Consider the following 24696-nt stretch of genomic DNA (forward strand, 5'->3'; position numbering starts at 1 on the left):
AAACCTTGCACACTGTGGCAGGCTTATGCTAAAATTGTATGAGACAGCTGAGGCTGTAAAGCTGAGAAGAGAGGAGAAGGCTGAGAGGAAGGCTCTCTTTCACCTTACTGCTTCTCACCATGCACTCCTTAGTTTGCTCTTGCCCTTGGTGGACTCTTGTGGCACCATTTTCAACATTCTTGAGCAAAAAGGAAGGGAGGAATGGTCCTTAATGGTAAAGAGCTGGATTGACTCATCAGAGGGTTTGGCAAGCCTGGGAGCCAGCTCAAGCAGAAGGACAATGGTTGATGGTTGGGAGTGATGGGATAAGGTAAAGTCAGGATAATGAGACATCCCTGTGCTTCTTGGTGGCAGCAAGTGGTTACACTGGGGACCATCTCTGGGGACCTTGCCTTTCAAAACTCCCGTTCAAAAGCCAAATCTTTCCTTCCTTTTCTTTCAGATAATAATATCTGTTGTACTGGCCATAACATTGCCTGGCATATTGCTTTGTGATAATTGCATGTGTGATTGTGCAGGTGGAGTGCATTGCCTGCTCTGCTGTGGGCTGTGTTATAACTGTGTGGGTGGATCGTTTACTTAATTGTGCAAACCAACATTGGTTTGGAGCTTAGAATAATTGTATTCAAAAGTAAAAATGTTCCAGTAAGGAAAATGAATCCATTTTCATCTCGTTGCTTCACTAGCTGTGAAGATTAACTAGTCTATATTACAACAATTCTTAAAATAAAATGAAGCCATATAATTTCTATAACAGGCAGCCTTTTTTAATTTACTTTTTTTTTCCTCACTGTTGTGATGGTGTGTACAGTCCCTGTGCAGGGATCAGAAATCCATTGTACTGGGTATCCTGTGGGTACTTATAAAATAAAATAGTGCTTATTCTGGTTTTGAAGGTAAATTGTTTTCTATACCATCTCATTCTCAAATACCTTCAAAATATGTATTTTATTTTCCCCTGAAGAACTTGGTATACTTCTTAGTTTTAGTTTCCAAAGAACATATTCCTCAGTTCTCTTCATTCTACTAATTTACCTTTTTTAGCTCTGAATTAGCTGTTAAAGACCACAGTTTTATCTGTCCTGTTAAAGGTTGAACAACATGGTGTCAGCTGCCAGTTCTGTGACTGAGAAAGGGATTTTCTTATTTTCTGAGTTCAGAGGGCTTTCTGTGAAGCCTTTGGGATGTCTCTTTGCATAACAGTCATGCTGCTTTTCTTTTAGGCTGAGAAGAAAAACTCAGGGGCAAAACATGATTCATCCAAAATTTAATGGATGGGTTTTATAAGGCTCTCTTCTCATAGGGAGTCTCATGACTGTGCTGTCATGTGCTGTCCGTCACAGACACAATAAGCAAAGGTGATAGATTTTGCTGTTAATACACTTTTATTTTCCTTAGTGGTAAGCAGGAGGGCCAGCTGAAGCATTGCAGGAAATCTCATGTTATTTGAGCGAATTCTACCCAAAAAAGTGCTATTCAATGTTAACAAATGTAGAGTAACAGACAGGAGTGAACACACAAAGAGCATGACCACTGTCTTGTGCATTAACACCTGATTCACAGCTTAGGAGACTTTGAATCATTGAAGAGAACTCAGTGATCCTAAAAGCAAGCAAAATACCAGAAATAAAAAGTAAATAGAAAAGAGATTGAAAAAGAAAAAACATCTGTGCTGATTTTGAGACATCAAAATCTTGATGTCTCAGTTTGATCTTGGACATTTTCAAGCTGCCTCTTACCACATTACATGAAGGGCAGAGTAGAACTAGCCTTGAGTTGAACCAGGACATCAAGGAATAAAGGAAAACTTTCATAAAATCATTACCAAAAAAAAATGAAAAGTTGATGCAAGTTTTTGTAGGTGTTAAAAGACCAAGAATTTCAAATAGTGCAGGAATAAGTCAATGGAGAAAAAAAATAAAAGCTGCTTATCTGAGGGGCTCATATAGCCTTTGACTTAAACTCTCCATAGTCAGACTTCTGGAAGACTATTCTATTTGTGTGGTTACTGTTTGTTTGCCCTATTTTTGTACCATTCCTATGTACTTGCTTCTCACCCTTGTCAGCCAGGGCACGTGCACCAGAGGGGTGTTTAATCAGTCTCTGTGAAGTTATTCTTGTTGCAGTAGATTCTAAGAGAAAAGCTTGCTACTTTTCCCTCATTTTCAAATGTCTCTGCATGTAGGGTCTTGGAGTCTGAGAATACATCTGAGAGTTTTTATTTCCCTGTTAGCCCTAAGCTGTGCTATAGTTAACAGCTTTTATTCAGTACCTGTAGCCACTCTGCTCCAAATACAGAAACAAAATTAGCTGCTTTTGCAGAGATTCCAATATTATGCTTGGTTTTATTTGTATTTTTTGAGGCTTGTGCTACATTAGTCCAGTAAGTGCTGTGCTAAAGGCTGTGCATTTGTTCAGCTCTGTGCATTTATTCTCTTGTTCAGTGTTTTTGTAGCAGAAGAGTAAAAAGATATTTACATGGATTCCTTTTTCCTTTGCCTCTTCTTTTAAGTGCCTTCAAAAGAAATTGCATAAGCTTCTGCATTTGCCAAACTGCTCAGATAGCCTAAAGTTATTCTCTTTTAGCATTAGCTACTCTGGGCACCAAAAAAAACCCTTCACCCCAGTTTATTCCTTTCATCAACTCATGACTACAGTTAAAGACTTAGCAGTTCTGTTTTGCCAGCCCAAGCTGTTGCTATTCTCAAGCACCCTTACCAAACAAGGCTCCTCGTTTCAGTTTTGTACCAGTTCCTGCTGACACACCTGTCTGTTGAAAGTTGATTTCTTGAGGCAGATAGGTGCTTATTTACTTGTGTTTCTAAAGGTTTAGATAGGTGATTGCAAGAGAGCTATACCAAAAATTAACAGAAAGCAGTGTTGCTGTTTACTGGGTTAAGTGGAACTGGCTGACAGAGTATCTTCTTAGTTCACTTGGCATCAGCAAGTGCAAAGGAAATTAAGTTCTACTTTTCTCAGTAAACATGGTGTAATGCCTCTTCAGGCAACAGGACTGACTGTAACAATGGACAAAGCTGGACTCTTGCAGGTACCACCAGTTTTGCTTGGGAGATTTGACCCTTTCATGAGGATTGCTCTAGCACATGGTGTAGCCACTGCTGTTCTTAAAATAGGACAAAATGGAACAATTTCTGCAATGCCAGTTTAATAAAGAAATTTCTAAGGGAAGGGAATGAGCTGAGGTGTAGATAAAATTATGAGAAGAAAAGAGTTAGATTGTGCACAGCAGCTGCACTGCTCCAGGTAATACCATGCTCTGTGTGCTGCCATCTTTCCACAGTGCTTGGTTTTATGTGATGAATTGAATTCAGTGTAACCCAGCCATCAGTCTTCAGTCAAGTCAGTGCCTTTCCAGGAAGTTCTGTTTTTCAGAAGTCCTGAGTAGAAGCCTCAGCAGTTGTGCAGGGCGTATATATATTGTTCCAGGAGCAGTATAGAGCTGATAAAGCTGTGTTTCCTATGTTTTTATCCCCTTCCCCACCTGTGGCTCTCAGCAGCTCCACCTCACCCTCAGTCCCCTGGGGTACCCCCACCATTGGGGCCATTGCCTGTGCTGAGGCTGTTTGGAGCTCTGCTTGCCTGTTCCTCTGCCTGAACACAGATTTGTCACAGAACTTACAGGGGCTTCCCAGGTCTGCCTCTCAGTGGGACTCTCCTGCCCTTCTTTGGTTATTTCAGAGTCTTGGTAGAAGGTGGGGTAGAGCACTGATACATTAACATATTCTCCTAGGAAAAAAGCTAAATTATTGTAATTTTTTAAATTATTTTTCAAATTTTCCATGTGAGCAAGTTACCCGGCTGTCAGATTTAGTATACTTGCATATACTAAATCTTGTGTAACATATATATGTGATTTTTGTAGGGTGAAAGTTTCCTGGTGAATATTCATTAAGGTTCCTTTAACCATGTGTATTTTAAAATTCATGTGTGACAAAATAAGAGACTTGAGAGAATTCTTAATTCTTCAGATACCTTCAGAAACTGACACCCAGAGGTTCCCTCAGAGTGTCAGAGATGGTTTTGCACTGTGAGGGTGTCTGAGCCCTGGCACGGGTTGCCCAGGGAGGTTGTGGAGTCAGAGCCATTTGCATGTGGTCCTGTGTCAGGATCCTCCTTGATCCTCCAGGACCTCCTCCAGAGGTCCCTTCCAATCTCATCCATTCTGTCATTCCGTGAAATTTCATTTTTCTACAGAGGTGTTCATGTCACTGCAGGAATCCAGAGACACTGAGTGTATTCTCCTGCTGCACAAGCTAACTTCATAATACAGGAGTCCAGCACACCCATGTTTTCAATTTTCAGCTTCAAGAGGGCAGGAACATGGGGAGCTTTTTCCTGTTTGATTTTTGTTATCCAAAATTGACGTATCTAAAATTGAAGATACGTGTCGAAATTGGCATTTGCTTCCAAGAAAAACCCTAAAACCCAAGACTGAAGTAGAATTAATTTCGAAAATAAACACCACAGTTTACTTCTGGACAGCTGGAATTTGGTTAGGCTAATGAGGCCAACTGTTTAACTCTCTTGGTCAGTGTGTCTTAATGAATTAAACTAATTTATGCCAATGGAAGAGCTTATGAATTTAGAGCAGTGTTGTTTAAATGGGGAACACACACATGCAACCCCAGGACAACATGTGGCAGTGACTCACCTCTCTGTGGTGTCACTTGGGGAATCTGTGTCTGGCTGGTACGGTGTGGTGCAAACATGGGCCATTCACCTTTCCACGTGGAGCATGGCTGTCCCTTCCTCAGCATCTGTACAGTTCCAAAGTGTTCCAGTGGACATAAGCATCCAGGGGCAGTAATCTTGATCAAGGATAGTCTTTTGTCATAGAACAGTAAATTAGATGTTAATGGGGAAAAAAGGCAAGACAAATGCATATCTTCAAGAGTCACTCAGAAAATTATAGAAGTATTCTACAATAAATAAAAGTATAATTGGGAAAATTAACATGCAAAACAGTTTGTGCTATACAGTCTAAATCCTTCCTGACACTCTGAGCAATGTGGCTCAGGGAGCCACAAGGAATGCCTTCATTCATATCAGCAGGTAGATTAGATAGTGAGAAGAAGAAAAGTAGGTTTCCCATCATAAAATTCCTTTAGTAGTAAGCAGAGCACTTGTGTGTGACTGACTTGGTGTCAGCTGGGAGTTTCATTTGAGAAAGACACTTGGGACTGTCCTGTGCTGACCTCCCACTGTCCTTCTTGGAATCAGTGCAGCCAACCTGCTTACAAGCATCTTGCTCCTCAAATGATCCATGCAACAACACTGAGACTCAAACAGGTTTTACATGTACTACCTAAAAGTATTCCGAGAGATGTACATTTATTTACTTAGTCAAAATTAATTATTATTATTTTTATTCTTATTTTAGATACCGAGTGTATTTTGGAGCCTCTTTCTCTGCCAGAAAGTCCAGGTGGTGTTGATGCAGTAGAAAGTTCTCCCTATGTGCCTTGTATTTTCTGCAAAGAATGCTATGTCTTAGCAGAACAAAACCAGCTCCTGAAGCACATGATTATTGAGCACAAGCTCGTCATAGCAGATGTGAAACTGGTGGCAGATTTTAGAAGGTAAGGGCTATGTCCTTAAAAATGAGTGTGTATGTGTGCAGATGTTGTTGAAAGCTTTGGAAAAGTTGAGATCATCTTTTTAAAAAGATATTGTGGGAGAATTTCTGCTTATGAGCTTTTTGCTGCTGGACTGTAAGGTTGTTTTCCTATTTCCTTCCCTCTCCCTGGTGCCTAGATGTTTTTGGGACTAGGGAGCTCACTTTTAGAATACATGGCAATTCCTGTGTTTGACATTTTTTTATATATCCTGAGGTCTTCTCAGGTCCTGTCACTAATCAACAAGTTGTGTGCAAACTGGAAAGCTGGTTTTTAGCAAAGCCCATTCCAGACAATCAGCTTTCCTAATCTGGGGTTTTATTTGTGTAGGGCAAAGCTATTTCTATCCCTCTACGATGTCCTAAAGCTGTGTATTGTACACAGAGGCTGCTCAGTGCAGGATCTCTCACATTCTGGGATGAGATTTGTTTGTGCTACTTTAAGGACAGTATTCCCCCATCAGAATCACATTTAATCCTTAACTATGCTTTACAGTACTGTGATCTACAAACAACTGTGCCTTCTACAGCTGTGTCATTGATCATCTCACCAGGGTCACATTTGGCTTTCTCCCTCTTAACTTCCTCCAATAGCTGCTATGGCCCCAGCTGCCTTGTATCTTCAGAGACAAGGTACTTGCTTGGCATTTTGCTTTCCACAGTAATGTGTGGGCCAGGAGGAAGGCTAGACAGTACCTGCCAGTCTGTAGACAGTTCTGCTGTAGTGTTTAAGTGTTAGACGGATAAATACTCAACTAAAATGAGTTTTCTAGTAGGTCTTCTGTCACTAGTTACTAAGTCAAAATCAAGACTTTGTCTATCAAGACTCAAAAAAAAAAAAAAAATACAGTATCATTTAGGAAGAGAAATGAAAGCCATATAAATCCTTAATCAAATCTATGAGCTTAATGTTGCTTAAAATTGAAAACTGATGGTAGTTTTTGTTTGCTTTTCTGCTGAAGGCAGGCAGCAGGAGAATGTACTGCTCTTTGGAGATAGTACTAGTATTTTTGGGTAAGTAAAGGAATTAGAGCTGCTCAGTCATGGACCACCAGTCTGAGCGAGCTTGGGGGAATTATTTTGCATTAATAGAAATGTATTTTAAAATCACCCCTTCAAAAAGGGCCCATTTAGATTCTTTTTGCTGCTAATGCAATTGGAAGGTAGCCAAATCTTACAGAAAGTGGCCCCAGGACGTGAAATGATGGAATTGTTGCTCTGAAGTGTGCTTTTTCTGATTTGCTGTATTAGTAAAATAGTCTAATACTATGCACAAAAAAGAGAATATATTCTGAAGTGTTGAACTGAGGTGTGGAAAATACAGGGATCAACTCTGTAAAGCAGTATTATTTTTATATTTGGCAATGAGTTACAGCCAGTCTTAGGAATACATTTCTTGACAGAACTGCAAGAAGTGGATAATCCAGAAAAGACCAATGCTAATGAAAAATTTTTTTCTTTCCTTTTTACTTTGAAGAATAAAGATAAGTTGGCATAAGGGCAGAGGGAAGAGATAAGGGAAAGAAGCTTCTGCTTCATGACTCAACATGATCATCCTTCTGTCTCCCTGGAAGTATCACAAGGCATTGGTTTTATCTGGTCTTTGATTATTTGGGTTAAGTCTTATGATATGAAATCCCTAAACTGTAATTTCTGTGACACAGACAGTTATGGGCAGGTGAGTTTGTACCAGTGTTCATTTCTCTCAGTGCAAGGGAGAGACATTTATTAAATGAGTTCCTGAAATCTCTCCATTTGCACATTTATGTCCTAAAAGCTCAAGGATGACTTAGTCTGGAAGAATTACAGTTCTGTTTAGCAACTCCTTCAATGAGCATTGCAAACAGTGGAGCAGGCAGGGGGAGAACTAAAGACTCATTAATGACATCTGATAATGCTGCTGAGAGAGCCTCAGCCATGTGTGGGCTTCACTGTGCCCAGCTGTCTGCTGCACCACAGGTTGGTCCTTTCCATGTCAGAGTCAGCAGAGAGATGTGCTGATTCCTTGGCTGCTGCACTGGAAGTCCTCAAATCTATTAGGTGAGAATGGTAGAGGCAGTGTGAGCCACTATGGGATGTGATAGCTGTGACAAGTATTAAAAACTGCAGCTATTTAAAAATGTTCTCATGGTAATGACATCTGATTTTTTAATCATCCTTTTCCTAATTTGGTGGCACAAAATAAGAAGAAATCATTGAATAGCCCTTACCTTACCAACTCTCACATGATTTATATCATACGTGAGTATAAATTTAAGCAAGCCCTTAAGCATTTTTAGATTCTTTTTTATAGTAAAATTCTAAATAATTAGCAGAAGAGTTGCTTGGTTCCCTTAATCATATAAATGAAGTGATGATTTCTTCTTGGTTAGACAGTAGTTTCCTAGTTCAGTGGAAATCTAATCTCAGTTGTGTTCTGTTGATGCAGCTGTAATACCAACAAAGATAGTACAGAATGATTTTAAACAACTGTAGTTGATGGGTTAAACTTTCAAGATGTGTTTAGGTCTTTTCTTATTCTGTCTGCTGTCTTACCCCCAGGTGTTCAGGGACTTCATTTTTCTGTCTTTCTAGTTGTCTGCCAAGCTACAGCTTTCACTGTAACTCCACAGGAGACCTGCCAAAACCTGACTTTTGTCAAGTTGGTGTTTTTATGGAGTTTCAGCTTCCTGACTGCATCTTGCAGAACACAGAGCACAATATTTTGGGAATTTGAGAATGCTCTGTAATATATCTTTTCAGTAAAGATGCATCTGAGTGGCACTTCTGTCTGTAGATGTGAATAGGTCACGGTGTTTATGCAAAGCTTGGTGCAAATCTGCTTATTGAGTTCTTCACTTTGACAGCATGGTTAAACCCAGTTTAAGTGAAATTGAATTAATTTCATAAAATTGAAGACTAACATGAAGGAATAAAAAAGAGACACAGGAGTTTAAAAAAAAGAAACAAAAACACATAAGAATTTAGAGTATGAAAAAAAACCAAGAGCTAATCAATTTTTTATTACAAGTTTTTCAGTGTTTCCTTTTTCACTGATCATCTCCCCCTTATTTTTAAAGCTACATTCTGTACTGGAAGAAGAGGTTTGCAGAGCAGCCTGTCACAGACTTTTGTAGTGTGATAAGAACAAATTCAAAAGCTCCATTAGGTAAGTATGCTGCTTGCTCACTCTCTGATAGGCAGATGATGTGATAATTTCTGGCATATACGGCTGCTTTGATCAGCCAAGTGTGTCTGACACTAGGGCAGAAAACCACAGAAGTAATGTTTAACTCTTAAGCACATATCTAACCTTACCTTTTCCAAGGATTGCAGCACATGCTCCAGCACTGTGCTGCGTGAGGATGAGATCAACACAGGCTTAAATGTGCTGTGAGCTGGGGCCTGTTGCAAATCAAGGTCTGGAAGCAGAGCTGCTTACACTGCCTGGGGAGATGTTGGTGCCCACTGCACAGAATATCCAAACGATGGTCCTTCCAAAATGATGAGAAACATTCCCAGTGAGCTGCCTTTTCTGACTTCACCCTGCCCACCACCTGCGCTGATGCTGCTAGTTCTTCTTGGACATCAGGGCCACCCCCCCTTCCTTTCCCCTGCCACAGTGCTCCCTGCCCCAGGAGTGTCAGGAGATGTCATCTTCACAGAAGCCATACAATTGTGCAGTTTTCTGGGCTCCACACAAGTCTGAAACCATAGTTCCCTGTTCTGCTGCGTTGGTGTGGTGGCACATTCCATCACTGGGACAGTGTTGACTGTGTGAAGGAAGAGCTTTTCTCACAAGCAGCTGATGCATTACTTTGGCTTTCCTTTGCTAACAGAAAAACAGTTTACCTAAAATAGATAAGAACTTTAGGGCTTCTCTGCATCTTTAATTCTCAATGGAGACCTTAAAAGGGAGGAAACAATGCATACAGCTGGTGTCAGAGATGGTTAGAAAGTGGAAACTGAGTACAAAATGGATGAAGGTAATTTTTTAAATTATTCAAAGTAATTTTAAGAAAAGTAGCCCTGGAAAACCTGAAAATAATTCCAAAAATCATAATTTTGTTTCTCTTACAAACACTTGCCACTCAGTTTGAAAACTGCAAACCAAGCACCTGAACAGCAGAATGGTGAAATATCAATGAGCCTTCTCCTTCTCCCGCTCTTTCTCTCTCTCTCTCCTCACCCCTCCCTCTCCCTCCAGAAAATTGTTCATATCTTAACCCATTATCTTTTGTATTTTCCTACATGCTGAATAATTGTAATTCCTTTGAATAAAATGTGTTGCCTTCTTCGATGGGATATGACCATAAATAGTAAAAAGGTTGCTAAAGATAAAATATGTGTAAAGCATATAAGTAGAAATGTAAATTAAGCATGTCTCAGTGTATGGTACTGTACAGTTGTGTATATCCTCAGGTGGAAAAATATTTGATGGTAAAAGGTGATCAGAGCAAGGGGAGGATAAACCAAATTATGATAGCTACTGAAAACTAACAGTTACTTAGGGAAATAACTGGTAAGATAAAATTAAAGGTGATTTCATATTTCTTTCATGCTGACTTTAATCTGCAACCAATGTAAATGCTAATTGCTTTATGTGTCCAGGAGAACCATCACAAAAATGAATAAAGCTGGTAGTGGAGAAAAGCTATGCAATACTTTTGCCTTCATGCTCCAATATAAATAAATATGCACAAATATTTAAACATGTTTCATTAAATTATGAAATTAGAGTAACTGACTTTTATAGGTTAATAATCATATTCTTACATTGTTAATATATTCTAAAGTCTTAGCAAATTATCTGCCAGTAATGTTCAAAGCAGCTGCAACTTCCCATTCCTTACTCACACTTTTTAATCTCTTAACAGAGGAACAGGACAATTATTTTCTTTTATGTGATGTTTTACCAGAAGACCGATTACTCCGAGAACAGCTTCAGCAAAAGAGACTGGTAAGAAATTATTTTTTTTAAGGTAAACATTCCAATAGAATAATATATAGTAACTTAGCAGGCATTTTTAAGTGAAAGCATTTTTGCAAGATGGCGAAACTCTGAATTTTTTTTAAGCTCATTTCCCTAGCTTCTGCACAACCATACACAAATCCCCTGTTTATAGATTTTTCCTTGGGATAAATATACAGGTTGTGTGTCAGTGTTCCACACTAGTGGAGAATACACCCAGAACACTGAAAAAGGTTGAGTGTGCTGAACATTTTTCTGCTTGCAAGGATCTGCAGTGCATTGACACACTATCTTTCATGTAATAATACACATCTAGGGAAATTAGCAAACTAGAACTCGGTGTGTGATACTGTGAGCAGAGAAGGTGATACTTACCTACAAAATCTTTGAGCAAGCTGTTTGTGTGCGTTCTCACTCCCTCTCCCATTAATTTAGATCTCATTAATTCAGTCTCGTACTCACAAGCACCATGGTGTGTGAGTGGAGGAAGTCTGGCCAGTATTGTTTCTGTGAGATGCAAAGGACATGAAATGCCAGCTCTTGGGTCCACGTGAACCCTTCTGGTTCTTCTTGCCTGATGGCAACCTGTGGACAGACAGTCCTGTGGACAGACCTTGCTGAACTTTCAGGCATTGTCAGTTCTGAAAGGATGGTCCTTCAAGTTCAACCCACGCTGACCAGCTTCCAGGAGTCTTAGTCAGATTGTTGGCCAGTGGGGTTTTTTCTGGTTTCTTGTTTGAAATGCACATCTGGAGTCTGGTTTTGCTGTTGGGATAATTTAGAAATTAGTGTTACATGGTACATAGCAGCCTTGTTGACAATCTCCTCAGGTTAGGATGCAGGGAATTCCGCTGAGATGCACAATACCCTGTGTCTGTACTGTGAGATGTTAGAGTGCAGGCCTTAGGGTCTTTACATTCCTCAGTTTAGTGCTGGCAGCCATGTCCTGAGAATTGTCAACACAGGCCTTTTAACCCTTTGTTATGCTCTTTCTTCTGGTATGATTATGTTACGAGTTTGTGCATACGCAGCATGCAAACAAAGACACAGTAAGTGGTGTGTGTTCAGAATGAAGGAGAGCCTTACAAAACCCAAAATCTAGTCCTAGGGAAATTGGGATTGGCAGGCAAAATCCAGTTGGTTCACCTATTCTGTGAGTGCTATTTCTGTTTGCTGGCAACAGTAATAGTCTTTAGCTTGAAGTACATGACCAGTGAATACCCGGAATTGGAGGAATATGTACAAGTCTTTAAACAGTTTTCCATAGGATCCCAGCTCCTGCAAAGGAGAAATGTGGTAGTTCTTCCACTGGAGATTTCCCATGGAGTTAGAGTTACCTGAGCTGAAACCTGCCTTCCGATATAGGCCCACTGGATTAGCATGTATTCAAAAAAACAGCTGATGCAGTCATGCCTAGGATGCTTCCCTTCCAAAGCTGTCTGGGATCAGTAAAAAGGGTTTGTCTAGATCAGAATCTTACCCTTGACAGCAGCTAAGTGTCTCTGGTATTTGCTGTCTTCTGATCTAGTGGTGATCCTTTCCCAAAATACTCACTTTGTTTCCTGCAATTGGCAGCTCAAAAATTTCTGAATTCAGCAATATGAGCCTCCAACCCTGAACCCACAACAACTTCCAGGATCCCCACTACCTCAGGAGTAAGTTGTGCAGCTTGACCACACACTGGGAGAGAGCCACCTATTTGGTCCTTTTGAACCTGTCGTGTCACACCTGGCAGGTTTTTTGTATAAGAGATAGTGAAGAATTTGTCCCTTGTATTATCCAAACCACTCATGATTTGTCTGCTGTGTTATCTGCCTTAGATTATGTCTTTCATTAGTCCTGTGCTGGAGTGCACACTCATGGCAAAGAAGGATAACAACATTCTGGGCTGGTTTAGGAGGAGTGTTGCAGGTCAAGGGAGATTGTCCTTCCCCTCTACTCAGCACTGCTGAAACCACTTCTGGAGTGCTGGGTCCAGCTCAGGGCTCCCCAGTACCAGAAGGATATGGACTTCCTTGAGCAACTCTGGTGCAGGGTCACAAAGATGCTTGAGGAACTACAACATCCTACATATGAGGAGAGGCTGAGACAGCTTGGACTGTTAAGTCTGGAAGACAAGGCTCACAGGGGAACTTAGTGATGTATATAAATACTTGATGAATGAAAAAGGAGTCAGATCTTCTCAGCTGAGCCCACCAACAGGATAAGAGGTAATGGCCATTAACTAAAAATCAGGAAATTCCCCCTAAAAACAAAGAAACACATTTTTTTACTGTGAGGGTGGTCAAACACTAGAGCAAGTTACCCAGAGAGGTTGTAAACTCTTCCTCTGTGCAGACAGTCAAAAGAAAACTCAAGACACTCCTGGGTAGCCAGGTAGAGGTGACCTTGCTTGTGCGCAGGGGTTGGACTTGTTGCTCTCAAGAGATCCTTTGCAACCTCAGTGATTAAGTGATTTGAGGTTGAGGAATGCTATTTGGTGGTGGTTCTTCACAGTGCATCATTACTGCACTTCTCTGTGTCTTTTACAGTTTTCTACAATCCTTTTGGGTTTGTGGAAGACACCCTGAATTTAGCATGTGGGAATGCAGTGTCATAATGATGTCTGTTTCCCAAGTGTATATCATGTTTGTGACTTTGAGAGAGGAAAAAGAGTTGTGATGGAGCATGCAGCTGATGTTTTCATAGAACCATCTTATTACAAATAATACCTCCTGGCTGCTATAAATTGGAGTGTACTTTTTTGTTTTTTAAAGGGCATTTGTTTCTGATTTTGTGATGGGTTTTACTATGCAGTTCTGTACCAGCTAAGCCTTCTCTCCACTGCAGTGCCAAGGGCATGAGGAGTCTGTTGGCAGGTGAGCAATCTCATCTGCTCTGCAAGTAGACGTTTCCTCAAACTCTGGAATGAGTGGAGAATTTAACCAAAACAAGTGCTGGTTTTGTTTACAGAGTAATTAAATTAGGGGAGAAAGAAATATGCATTTTTATTATGGTGCAAAATAGTTTGCAGTTACACAGTTTTGAATATCAGAATTGTTTCCTCAGTTTTTAGAGAAGGATTTTGTGAAATCGAGCTGTAGCTGTAGTTGGGGCTAATGGAATCAATGCTTTAGTTACACCAATAAAGTCTGTTTATTTTTTCATTTCCTTTTGCTGCAATCTGAGTGTTGACTTGCAAGTTAAATAGATATTTTGCTTTGTAAAGCCTTTTACCTCCAGACAAGTCCAGCAATTAAGAGTGAGCTGGCAAATGGGCTCATGTGAGTTGCATAGAATAAAGGCCAGAACCATACAACTTCTGGTGATTTTTCTGCATCCTTTGAATCCTAACTGCTGTCTCCAACAGCAAGCCCAAACAAGGACAAATGCTGTCTTTAAAATGTGCTGCCTGAAGCATTTCATTCTGCAGTTTTGAAACTCCAGTTTAGGAATATTTCAGGCTGTATTGCAGCAGGGAGCTAGCCAAGGTGGATGTCATGCAGAGACATAATGGTGATTGTGATGTATTGAGAGAGGCCAAGGAATGAGCCTGAAGTAGGTTAGAGAGCACAGCTTGCTGAAATAGCTGACAAGACTGTGAAATATAAAACAGATACAGTCTTTTGGAAAAACACAGTCTTGACAAAGATTTTGTAGTTGTGAAGCAGTGCCAGGCAAGGAAGTCCTGGCAGCAAACCTGAGGATACATGGAGGGGCAGTGTCAGTATAAGGCACCTGGGTGTTTTCTTGAAATAAAAAATAACATCCCCAGACCTAATTTTTGAAAATACATACTTCCTGCAATAGCACTGACCTTGTCTTGCTGTCATGCTTACAGCCATCCACGCATCATCTGACTGGTAGTTTTAGGTGAAGGAGCTTCCCTTTCTGCCAAGAAGTAACGACCCCAAAGAGGAGTCTTCACCAAGACTGCAAGCTGTACCAGCTTCCCAGGAAGAGCTGCTTGTATGATCCCCAGTTTGTCACAATCTTAAGCTGAGACAAGGTTGAGGAGGTTGAAGATACACACCAGAAGGGATGGAGGTGTTAGTCCAGTTTAGTGTAATGCAGCATCAGGAGTGCTTGTGGTGTGTGCCACAGCTTCTTACAGAAACTGCCAGGGCTGTGCCCACGGTTAGGATAAAGCCCTCTAGGCTGCCTGCAATTAGCTGTGTAGGATTGAGTTTGTCATTCCATGGGGTGTTAGGTGCTTACCCATAAACCTGCTCATTGCTACCAGAGGTAAAGCTGAATCACAGGTAGAAACATTAAACTGATGCATTCTATACAAAATTATTTAAATAGTTGCATAAGATCTCATTGTGGATTGCATTTATTTCCATGCACCATGTATATAAAGTTAAGAGAATTTTACTGGAATTTAACTGGGACACATAGTGCCTTTGGAAAAACTTGGAATTTTTGTGAGACCCCACACTCAAAACATACTAACATCTGGTTTGAGCCAGCAGCACATTTGAATTTTATATGTTCATTGTTACAGGTAAGAATAAATATGTATAACAAACTTATGTGATGGAATGATTTTATGATTATGGTTTTGTCTGAATAACTCTATCTGTTCCTTTTCATAGAGAGAAATTCTAGAACAGCAACAACAAGAGAGATATGACACAAGTTTTCATAGTATGTGTATGTTCTGTGATCAAGAATTCACAGGGAACAGGTTTGTTTATTGCCCTGACTGCTTTTGTTTTATTTTTTGATACCTCCTCAGCATCTTTGTTTATGTTTTCAATGTCATTGAACCAGTTAATGCATAATGGTAGGACTCAGAAGGTAGAATTAGCTTTAAGGTATAGTTTACGTATTTCTTTCAACTGAAGTGGCATTTTAAATAGATCCTGTCCTACTTCTCAAACTTTTTTATTTATTGCAGTGCAACTATTTCTACTACACACTATGCTGGAGTTGGGAGCAAACCATTTGAAAGAGAAACTTTTTTATGGCAGCTGTTTTAGTGACAAGGACAGCTGTGTAAGCCAGTGTGATGGTTAAAAAAATTTTTTATCCAGTTGTATATTTTCTTGTTTAAAGCTCACCTTACTAGTGTGAATTTGAATATCAAATGAAAAAGAGGAGAGGAAAATTAGAGTGAGAACAGAGGGCTTTACAGCATCAGTCAAGTGTGAGCAAGAATTGCCAAGAAGTGCATGCTCCAAAGGAACTTTGTTTATTCAGAGTAAATCAGTTTCAGTTGGAGAGGCTTAATCTGTTTGCATGGGTAGTTCTGGTAGTCTGGAAGGGTGGAAGCACCAGGGGTCATATTCCTGCAGGTCATCCCAATGTTCTGTGAGTGTCCCTCTCTACTGCCTGGTGACAATAGAGGAACTTCATCCTCTGCTTCCTCCTGAGTCTGACAGGCAGAGTGCATGTTTGAAAATCATGCCAGGACAGTGGTAAAAGCAAGTGTCAACATTCTGGTATTTCTTTAGTCCCCAAAAGCAGAGGTGTATAGAGAGATTGGGTACCTAAGGAATTAACCAGTATATCTCTGTCAGAAGAATATCTTATTTAGACATCCATTATGTTTATTTGTGTACACTTTTGAGTGCCATTGATGTTGCTGGTGCTGTGTGAAGCAATGTTGATGTAAAAGCACATTGCATCCAAGAATTTCTGCTCTGCTAACCAACAGAGAGAAGTCTGACAAAGGGCTTTTTAGAATGTTTCTCAAGAGGGTTGTTTGAAATGTGATCTGTTTATACAAGGTAATGAACGAGCTTTGCTAACAGTGAGGGTCAAAATAAACTATACTGTAATTTTCATTTAAAGGATTATATTTCATGCGTGTGGATGGAGCAGTGGAAATGTTACTGAACATTCAGCAGAGCTGAAAATGAAAAACTTCCTCTTTCAATAAAATTGCATTCTTTATTTCCTAGCAGTGGCAGCAAGACTATTACTGTTTATTTAACATTGGCTTTTATGCAGTTTTAGAGCCATTGGTATATTTTAAATCAGTAATTGAATAATTCTTGTAACATTCTATTTGAATGTCTTTTGTAGATCTGTTCTTCTCAATCATATGGCAAGAGAGCATGCCTTTAACATTGGGCTGCCAGATAACATTGTGAACTGCTGTGAGTTTTTGGCTGTATTGCAGGGGAAGCTTGACAAGTAAGTAGAGTTTTCTTTGTTTTCAATAAATTTGGGTTGTATTTCTTTTAACCTGGAAATAGTAGGTAAAAATTAATTCCACATCTGTGGCTAGTTAAGAAGGAGCAAAGAGAGCATGTAAATTTATTGTGAGTCCTCTTAGAAGTCTTTGTTCCCTTGCTGAAAGCTAACTCCTGACAGTTAATAGTATGAACTCGAGTGCCATGTTTCAGTTAGGTGTTGCACAGTTTGACATCAATAATAGCACAAGCCTTTTGCTCATAACTGTTAGCATTAATGTTCTTTCTCATCATGACAAACTTTTAAACATCTCCTTAACTGCTGAATACAGAGTCCTTGTTGCAGTCTCCATTTGCCTCCATGTACCATTGCTGGGGGATGTTTGGTCTCTCCCTTTTGTACTGCTTAGAGAGCAAACCCAGAGCAGAAGGGGATAGATACATGTTAACTTTTCCCAGAATAGAAGACATATAAAGAATGCCTTTTCTTTTACAGTTGGTGTTGCCTAATGCACTGATTTAACATGGTCACTGGTAAATTGCAGCCCTGCTGTTTATCAGTGGGACCTGAGGCTTTCAGTAAGAGAGTTTTCTCAAAGGTGATCCTCTCTGTAATTAATGCACATGCTGAAATTGTGTCCAGAGTAGTGAAAGGCCACTCCCCCTATGGCTAAGGATAGACATATTAGCTATGCTAGTAGAATAGTACCTGAGAATAAATTACTAGAGGAGAAGAATCATGTTTCAGGCAAATAAGACTACATTATGTATTCTGACAGAAAGCCTTCCATACCCTTCATGGGAATGCCTTTCTCAAGGAGAGCAAACCCTTTGCTGTTAGCAGGTGGAGCAAAGCAGATATTAAAATTCATAGATGTATTCTGACCTATGTTTCACCAGCAAGGCAATCTTGATTTGAAGTCTGCAAGCATAGGGAGGAATCAAAATTTCTTAAATGTCTTGAAAGGCAGAATGATACTGAGAATCCTGAATTGCTGCTCCACACAAAACATCTGAGGGGAATCTGGAACCAAAACAGTTCTGTGATGCTGATTTAAGGCAGTGCATATACTTCTGTTTGCTTGAATTGCTCAGGAAGACATACTGTGGTAAAATTCTCATTTGTTAATGAATGTTTTCACCTTCTCAAGTAATGGGTATATACACTTAAATAATACTTTCCTGTCTATGTGCATATATGCATGTACCTATGTGTATGTATGTCTATCTGTGAATTATATATACTTCCCTCTGTGTGTGGATATGAATTTACTTACAGAATTTTACTTCTTAGGATTTCAAAACCCATTGCCCACCCTTGCAACCTTTCATTTACCCTCCCTGTTGAGGTAGAACTATAAAAACTTTCTGTTTAGCTAATTTAAATTGTTTCAAAAGATAAGTAGTACGTTCACAGTTTGTTTTTTTTTTTTTTTCAATCTGAATTACAAAGAAACAATTACAGATGGATTGGATGTCAGTGTAAGTCCATGCTGAGTTACACAGCGCACACAGTGAGCAATCAGCTGCCTTTCTGTGCCTTCTTTGGGTAATCAGACCAAAATCTCACTTTGCATATGGGGCAAACAGTAAAATTTTTTATCTATATTTTTCATTTTTTGTCATTGTTATTTCTGTTTGATTGACTTTACTGTGATCTAAGATTGTCTTGTAATTTTTTTTTTCAAATAAGCTTTCTGTTCCTTTTAGTTTGCTCTGACATGCTTAGGTTAATCTTACTATATGTAACTCCAGCTTATTTAAGCTTATTGTTTTGTACTAATTTCAGTTTAACATGTTGACCTGTTTACCTTTTTATCTTAGCTTGCAGTGTTTATACTGTGAAAAAGTCTTCAGAGACAAAAACACACTTAAAGATCACATGAGAAAGAAGCAGCATCGCAGAATCAATGCCAAAAATAAAGAATATGACAAATTTTATATCATTAATTACTTGGTAAGTAGTTCTGTGAATAATTAGCAAATTGACTAAAGAGCTACAGACATTAGCTAGTTAAAAGTGAATAAATCCAAACTAGCAATTAAGAAAAAGGTCAAAAATCAAGTGAAGGATTCTTAAGAAGTATGCTCATTTATGGCGTGATATTCTGGATAATTGTCAAACTAAGCGCGAGTAAACATTTTTTGTTGAGATTTGATTTTGAGAGATGCAAGAGTGTAGCTTGAAGAGATACTAATCATCATGTCATTAGTGCTCAGTCTCTGCTTTAAAAACAGAAGGGAAGGTGAGATTGAGCAATTAAGTAAATGGAGGTCTAACTTAAAGCAAGTTGGCTTTGAGCTCATTTTCTACAAACCTTAAGCTGGAAGTGCTCTTCAGAGGATAAATTAAATGCAAAGAGGAGGAAAACGAAAGACACAGAGATGAAAGAAAAACAGTTAGTTTTTAGCTTCCAGGTAGGTGTATGTTGCTAAATATTTTTTTATCTCAGACCTCTGAGAGGGTGTGCCTGTGTATGTAACAGATTTTCATTTGCTGCCTTCAATTTATGAATATAGGAGCTGCTTCAAAAGCTGATATGTTCTGTCCCAGAAATAACTATATTTCACCTGAAGTAGTCTTTGTGCCTTCTACATGTGCTAATATGCAGGTTATAAATAGGCATTCTTGACTGTTTTACCTACTCTTTCCTTTTAATTTCTCTCCATGGGCGTTACTTTAATACTGAGAACAAAAATTTGTATGTTTAGTGCTCTGCCAAGTCCCTTCTACCCAAGACAGAATGATTTCTCTTGGTGATATTTTATATTTTTCTTCCAAAGATCAATGATCTCAGACCTGGAGGTTTTTTTCTCAATATTCAAATTTCACAATGTTGAAAACTGACCTGTATTTGCTGCACAGTGAAGAAAAAGTTGTGAAGCTGTCTAGGGTAGATGTTCTTAGATCCTCAACAGAACTGAGCATTTACTTCTCCTTTGGAAGTTAACAGATTTTAATTTCATATAATTGTTTAAGTGATTTTAATAGTTTCTTTCTTCTCTGCTTGTCCTCCATGTAATATTTGTTTTCAGAACTTGGCATCTTTTTAAATTATCTTTTGTCTCTCATTTGCATTCATTGTTCACAATTTAATTCCATCTTAGATCAGGAAATTGAGCTAGATGACTACCCAGAATCTCTGAGAACCATTAAGTACTACTTGAGAAACTTGAGAGACATGCAGGGAGGTCATAACAGGAATACAGACACAATGGCTGTGTCGTGTTAATAAGCAGAATATGCCAAAGTAAATATAACAGCAAGATTATTATTCACATACCTAACCTCTTTTCTCCAGTTGCTCCAAAACTGGTGGCCTGTCACCTGGGAATGGTCTGTGGTCTGTGTGCTTGCTGACCCACATGCAGGCATGGTCTGAGTGGTGCTGCTTGCATGGCCACAGACCATGCAGACTGTTTCACAGTCAGGGCCTTGGTCCCCTTTGCCTGCAGCTGGGATTCTGGCCAGCACTTGGCAGGGTGCCTTCAAGTGCCAGCCTGAACCAGCTCAGGTCACTGAGTAGCATCACTCAGACATGCATTCCTTCAGGTGCTGGGAATTGCAGACAAGAGGAAGTATAACTCAGATAAGCTATGTCAAATGTTTAAATACCAAAATGTTTGAAATTTGACAGAGGATACTGCATATGCAAGATCTGTGCCAGTACATCTTCTGGGACATACTTGAATGATCACAATTGTCTGGCTCTACATGCTCTGCTACAGCCACATTGTCTTTTCACACATTTTCAGTTGTCTGTACTACAGTCTACTCGGGGGACTGTTTCTACTCAGCCTTTCTGATCCTTCAGGCTATACCCACAACAGAATTTCTGACATTTCTTCTTTCAAAGAAAGATTTTTTTCAAAAAAAGATTGAAAACAGACTAAAAACTCTGTCTTAAACACTTGTAACATGGTTCACTATAAAATGTATGTTTGCACACAGGAAATTTTTAGGAACATTTCTACATAATGGAAAGTGTTTGCTTTCCAAACAGCCTTTAACAGCCCCTTCTTTTCTGCACAGAGACAAGAAGACTACAAGGAAGAACCTCAATTTCTTCACTAGCAGTTCTGTAGATTGGCCTTTACATTTTAAGGAGGAAATATTCTGTAGAGCACATACATGCTCTACAGTAGATTATATTAAATAATAGGATGGATTTTTTTCAAGCTGCAGCTATATTCAGTAAATACTAGATGTTATACAAGATCTGCTTTTTGTAATGGCTCAATGTAGTGATTTTGCTTCCTCTCCCCTAACACCTCACAACTAACCAGATTTTTTATTAATGTGTACTATCAAGATTTACTCATTTTGCCCAGTGAGTGTTAGAGGTCTGTGCTTCACATTGCTCTAAATGTCCAGGGGATTTTACAGTTTCAAAGACACAAACATGGTTTACATGTCACATCTGAAATGATTCCCCGGTGGATTTGGAGGCCTTTTGTCTGTATTGTGTAAGTGTGGAAGATTATACCAATCCTACAGAATGGCTTAAAGTGTTAATTCAAAGAGATGAACTGGTACTGGAGTGCAAAGAACTAAGCAACAATGTATCTATGATATATAGATGTAGAATTCCTTATTTTTCGTTTCTTCAAAAAAAAAAAAAAAACTTCCAACCTAATTCCTTGTTTCTCTGTGTGTATTATCCTGTGGCCCCATGGCACACCTTGCACAAAGAGCCAAGTAAAAATGGAGAGAGAAGAACTTTGTAATGTGGTGCCTGCTGGAGGCCATGAAAGAACAGAAAGCAGTATTAAAACTCTCTTATTCCCAGAGGAAGAGAGGCATACCCAGACTGACAAGACCTTCCTTTTTGTATTCACCTGATTGTTACCAGCAGCACTTTTAGGTAAAGAGTATCCTTCGTAGGAAGCCCAGATGTCTATTTTCAAATCAACTAATGGCATGTGTCTACTGTATGTAGCATCAGTGAATTAATACAGTTATAACTAAACTAGGCAGCTGAGAAATGGTACCTGCTACTTACTAGAAAACTTGTTTCATAAAACCTTTCTTTTCCTCAAAAATAAAAAGATGTTTTCTCCTTATTGCCAAGCTCTAGATCATCACTATTATCTGTTGGGGGGCAGGGGAAGAATATTTTATTATGGGAATCACTTCTTATATTTAACCTCCTTTGATTTACACTGTGTATTTTGTAAAATAGTAAAGGGAAACCCTTCATAAATTGGTGATGATTCAAGATTTAATAAAATCCCCCAACTGGGGAATGCTTCATATTGAAATTCATCCAACATCGATTGACTAACGTTGGGGCAAGGCCATCTCTTCTTCCTGATGGACCATCTCAAGTTCTTCAGCAATATAAAACAGATAACATAACTCAGATGATCACAGCAAGGCAGGTGAGAAGAAGGACAAGAGAAAATTTGCAGAGGAAATCAACATCTGTTTGGAGTTTGTGAGCTGCACAGGCCTGGATCTCCATTTGCATGTAGTTTGGGAACTGCTCTTTAGGGAGCACTGCTTGAGATACCAGCTGCTGTTTCTAGTTTCTCCCATCTCTGCACTTTTTCAAGCTGGGGTGTGTTGCCTCAGTGAGGCACACAGACTTTCTTCCTGTAGAACTGCACTCTGGTTGCAAAGGTAAATTGCCAGTGAGGCATTTCATCTCTGTGCATTTAGACTGCATTTTGGAAGAGGAAATAATCAAACCACACACATTTGCATGTTCTCATTTTTCTATAGCATCATCCTCTCTGTGAGGTACACAGAAAGTGTTTAAAAGAAAAAGTTGTTTTCTCTTGAATATATAGCAAGGCCTTCAGGGTTTTTTTTAATTATGCATTTTCTAGTGTTTGAACTATTAAAAATGTCAAGTCTCATTTTTTCTCTGGTTTTGTTAAGAATTTCTTGGGAATCTCTAGAGATCATTCGTGGCAGCTCTTGCATATTGGATGAAAAAGCAAAGAAAATTGAATACTTAACAAAGGCACCCTTGGTCCCAGATGCCCATCAAGCTGGAGAACTGAAAAAGTGTTAAAAAAAAAAAAAGAAAAAAACCTGAAGGATTTTTAGGAATATTTCAAAGAACTCTTTTCCACCCAATTGCTCAGATTCAGTCTCTTGGCACTTTCACCAGTGTTCCTAGTTATCCATTCACCATGCAATTTTCCAGTGATACGAGAACTGGTTAACTTTTAGCTTTTTCCTTTTCTTTTTTTCACCTCTGAATATAAATAGATGAGGGAAACTGAGACATCTTACAAGCTCCCTCTCTGCCTTCTTCACAGAAACACCATGAAAAACAGCAATAAGAAAGCTCAGGCATGTTTTTTCCCTTTCACCTTCAATTAAAAGGTGAAGCTTAAGACTGCTGGTTTGAACACTCTCTTATGCTGGTACACTTTGAGCTGGTAAGGGGAAAAATGGTGAGCATTCCTCTTCACTTTGCAGTGGTTGTGAGCCACTGTCTATCTACTCATTAAGGTGTTAACATTAGCAGACATAGGAAAGGAGTGTGCAGCTGGGAGAACATGTGGTGAGAGGTCTTAATGGCTTCTTGAGATCTCACAGCAATGGTGACAGTAATGAGTCTCTCCTCTCACTCAGAGAGCTTACACACTACCACGCAGTATCTCTGAATTAATGACAGCATTTTCATTCTGTAATATATGATGACATAATGTTTAGAGCTGTCTAGGGACAATTGTTTATCATTTTCCAGATAGACACTAACAACTTTAAAAATTCTCATTAAGTTGTTAAATGATGGGTATCTTTTGCTTCTTTTTCCAAACACCCATAAAGGCAATAATCATACTTGTTACTTAGGATGTTATTAAATATATTTATTAGCAGGACTATTTTTATAAAATCAATTAAAGGATTATCTTTTTATTAGCTGTCTTTTTTTTTTTTTTAATGGGGACAAGATCATCAACTATAATCTTTGTGAATCCTCCACAGCCATCAAAATTATGGGTTCAAAAATACTATTCTGATTACTGGTTAGTTTGCTTGGGTTTATTTTTAAAAACAAGAAGAATCCCAGGAAAGAAAAACACTAGCTAAAGATCACTGCTGGTATTTGAGTAGAGCCCTTCAGCTTTTTATTGCCTGTTATTTATATCTCAGTCATGCTGAGAGTGCTTGCCATTGTGCTGAAGGCTGCACAAATGTATTGTGATCTACTTCGTGCTGAAGGTCTTTAAGGTATAAATAAACAGCACAAAAAGCAAAAGGAGGAGCAGAGCACCATGAATAGATGTGCTTACGTTCGTGTCTGAGGAGAGGAGGGAACACCAAGTGGAGTCTATCCCAGAGGTCTGTGCCCTGGCTCTCACTGCTTTCTGGAGCACCTGTGGCTGAGCTGGCACCGTGTTTGCCCTGGCACAGCCCTGAGCAGGGCGCAGGCACTGAGTGGTGCAGCTGCAGCCTCAGGTGGGACAGCTGCATGGAGCAGCACGTGCTGCTTGGAAGGCAAGGCAGGCAGACTGGATTGAGCAAGTGAGAGGGCAGACTTGGGGTATTGGTAACAGACCTGCCTCAGGAACACTTTGGAAGTGTTGCAACATTGGTTTTCTTGAGAACTCTCTGCCAAATCATCTTCCTCTCAGCTATAGTGTGGGCAGTGCCCTGTTAAAAGATGAAAATAATTCTTACTTTAAAAATTCTTACTAAAGCAGTGTTGTATGACTGCCTTTTACTCACAGCAATACTGAAGTGATCCAAAATAAGATATTGATTGTGACTTCTGAGATATTCATTCAGTTCAGTGACAATGTGTGATGAGAATCAGGAAATGTTTTTTTCTTTTCTTCTCCTTTTCCCCCCAGGAATTTGGAAAGTCCTGGGAGGAAGTGCAGTCAGAAGATGACCGGGAATTACTAGATAACCTGGAAGAGTAAGAGTTACTTATGCACCCATTACACAGACTTGCAGGACCATTATTTTTTGAAGTAGTTGCAGGGAAAATGCTGTGCACAGTTAGCACACAATTTAAATTCAT

At 39.3% G+C, this 24696-nt stretch overlaps 1 protein-coding gene across 1 annotated transcript in view; it reads left to right on the top strand.

Annotated features, from left to right (window-relative positions):
• ZNF277 (zinc finger protein 277) overlaps positions 1-24696 on the top strand; it is a 41769-nt gene that overhangs the window by 11958 nt on the left and 5115 nt on the right. The window contains exons 2-8 of the mRNA XM_059847112.1: positions 5402-5600; positions 8695-8783; positions 10492-10574; positions 15164-15255; positions 16599-16709; positions 18533-18665; positions 24524-24591. Of these exons, the coding sequence (XP_059703095.1) occupies positions 5402-5600; positions 8695-8783; positions 10492-10574; positions 15164-15255; positions 16599-16709; positions 18533-18665; positions 24524-24591 (775 nt within the window). The remainder of the gene's footprint in view (positions 1-5401; positions 5601-8694; positions 8784-10491; positions 10575-15163; positions 15256-16598; positions 16710-18532; positions 18666-24523; positions 24592-24696) is intronic.

This window comes from Haemorhous mexicanus, chromosome 5 (assembly GCF_027477595.1).
Source record: "Haemorhous mexicanus isolate bHaeMex1 chromosome 5, bHaeMex1.pri, whole genome shotgun sequence".
NCBI lineage: Eukaryota > Metazoa > Chordata > Aves > Passeriformes > Fringillidae > Haemorhous > Haemorhous mexicanus.